This window comes from Plasmopara halstedii, assembly GCF_900000015.1.
Source record: "Plasmopara halstedii genome assembly, contig: Scaffold_1561, whole genome shotgun sequence".
Lineage (NCBI taxonomy): Eukaryota > Oomycota > Peronosporomycetes > Peronosporales > Peronosporaceae > Plasmopara > Plasmopara halstedii.
This window is the reverse complement of record NW_020188473.1, coordinates 717,912-720,681: the sequence shown is the minus strand read 5'-3', so window position 1 is coordinate 720,681 and position 2,770 is coordinate 717,912. Positions and strand designations below refer to the sequence as shown.

General features: G+C 47.1%; 1 protein-coding gene across 1 annotated transcript; it reads left to right on the top strand.

The window, feature by feature from the left end:
• Positions 1-811: 811 nt before the first annotated feature.
• On the top strand, positions 812-2,050 carry PHALS_01562 (zinc (zn2)-iron (fe2) permease family; the record flags this gene model as incomplete). The annotated part of the gene is made up of 1 exon (XM_024715977.1): positions 812-2,050. One exon carries the CDS (start codon positions 812-814, stop codon positions 2,048-2,050), a length of 1,239 nt encoding a protein of 412 aa, XP_024581622.1.
• Between the last annotated feature and the right edge of the window lie 720 nt (positions 2,051-2,770).

Here is a 2,770-nt window from a genome sequence, read left to right as displayed (position 1 = left end):
AGCGAAACACGTTATGGTATTGTGACATCGTCTTGTCAGCGAGTATTAGCCATGACGCAGTCTACATCATTACACTACTGTTTTGAAATGTGCGCTCAGATTGCGTCAACAAGTACAGCCTTGAATTTCCTGCTCAAGTTGAGGTTTTCATCAAGCTGGTTGCATAGGAAGCACAAATACACATGACGTGCATCATATTGTGCTGGGTACATACAGACCGCTAAGTTCCAGCGAACAATTATCTAAGTTTTCTACTCATGTATATTATATATAGTAATATTAAGGGCAAACTTATTGTACCGATGACTCGTCATTCTTTATTGACCACAACAATACTAATCTCCAATGAGCTAGCAACATCATAATGAAAGAACTTCCTAATTGTTGAAGTATTCACATCCGGACAGGATCAAATAATTCACCTTGATTGACACAAATTTACAAAATGCCTCAAAAAGCTACCGAAAAAAAAGATAATTTTTCGTGTTCGGTTTATTTCGTTGATGTCGACTATTTATGGCCTTCACTCAGGCTCAAGAAAAAGCGCATCAGCAAAATGCAAAACACATGCGATGAGACAAACTAAGCACTTTTACCAATCCGGAATAGTTTAGTAATCGTCAAGAACTTACACGTTTTAATTCAAAATACATAGAATTTACTTAGACGAATTTTGTCAATGAAAGAAGCATTCTTCATTAGATTTTCTTAAGGAGTTTAAAATTCGTGTGTTCTTAAAAAGGAAGTAGATTCATTTAAAGAGGTAGCATCCATTTTGACTGTCTTTATTTACCAAGCTGATTTATACACAATGGGAAGAAGAGCGCAGGTCTGTTTCGGGATTTTAGCCCTGCTGAGCATTGCACTTATTTCGGTCGCTGAGGAGGTCACTCCACCTCATTATCAGGAGCACCTTGAAAAGAATAGTGCAGTCCACCAAGACGCTCAAGATCATGACTTGGACCAAATTCATGATGCAAATCACGATGACGGCCACATTCATGACCACAATAATGAGCACGATCATGGCCACGATCATGAGCTCGAAAAGACCTTGCAGGCTACAGAAAGATTTTTGCCGTTAGTTTGGGGTCAAGCACTGCTCGCCACGGCCTTAGTGGGCGCTGCACCCGTGCTAGTGTTGCTTGTGGTGCCGCTGGGCGTTGGTAATCAAGAAAGACAGCAGCCTCTGCTGCGTATCTTTCTAAGCTTTGCTGCTGGTGGATTACTAGGTGATGCACTGCTGCACCTACTACCTCATTCGCTTCCGAAGGTTGCAGGACATGCAAATGAACATAACGATCACAGTCACGACGGTCATGATCACAACCACGAGGGCCATAGCCACTCCGTTGCAGACCTCTATGTATGGCTTTGGACGCTGGCTGGGATTTTGGTATTTCTGTTTCTGGAGAAATTTGTTCGGGCGCAAACTAGAGGGCATGGGCACTCGCATGGACACTCTCACGCTTCAGTATCCCTGAAAGATGGTGGGATATCCTCAGTGTCGACCAAAAATCCCTCAGCGAGGAAGCGCATTCTTAAAGATGAATGTGCAGAAGTTTTCGAAGAGAAGGTGATTGAAGCCACGGAGCTTGGTAAAAAGCCAATCGCACCTGCAGGCTATCTCAATTTGGCGGCGGACTTTTCACATAACTTCACGGACGGTTTAGCTATCGGTGCCACGTTCCTCCGCGGCTCTGGCTGGACCACGACAGTGGCGATGCTGCTGCATGAATTACCACACGAGATCGGTGACTTCGCCATTCTTATTCAATCAGGTTTTACACGACGTGAAGCTATGGCCACGCAGTTGCTGACTGCCAGCGGAGCTATGGTCGGCACTGTCATTGGTCTTGTAATGGAAGGCACTGGAGACTCAAGCTCTGTCTGGATCTCACCCTTCACGGCAGGAGGATTTATTTACATTGCATGCACCAGTGTAATGCCGGAATTGCTGGAGGATTGTTCGCTGGCCCAGTCGTTAAAAGAGGCAGGAGCCATGTGTTCAGGCATCGGCCTTATGGTCGTCATTGCTTTGAGCGAATAGTTAGAGTGAATAAATTCAACTAGCTTTATAAAAAGTCTGAAGTGAGCTAACAAAATCTTTAATGATGTTCTTGTCACTGCTTTTCATCGTAACCAGTCGGGATCAGAGACACATGCGCGTTCATCGCCACAGCTATTTTATCTGTTATGCGCACCCCCGCATCCTAATTTTCATCCTTCTCATCGGCATCTGTGGGGCTGTAGCCGCTTGCAGTCGGATTGTAGCCGCCCTCTGTAGGGTTATACTCGGGTGAGGCAGGACTGTAGCTGGGCGAAGTCGGGCTATATGCTGGAGAAGTTGGCGAATATGCGGGAGACGTCGGACTATACGCCGGGGACGTAGGTGAATATGCTGGCGAAGTAGGAGAATACGCGGGTGATGTTGGCGAGTAAGCGGGCGACGTAGGCGAATATGCCGGTGATGTCGGGCTGTACGCTGGAGACGTAGGCGAATACGCTGGAGTGTAGGCCGGAGAAGTGGGGCTATAAGCTGGACTGGTTGGACTGTAAGCTGGGGATGTTGGGCTGTAAGCCGGAGACGTTGGCGAATACGCAGGGGAAGTCGGGCTGTAAGCAGGTGAAGTTGGACTGTATGCAGGCGACGTCGGCGAGTATGCGGGAGACGTCGGGCTGTAAGCTGGGGATGTTGGGCTATAAGCTGGAGACGTCGGGCTGTAGGCTGGTGAAGTCGGGCTGTAGGCTGGCGAAGTCGGACTGTAGG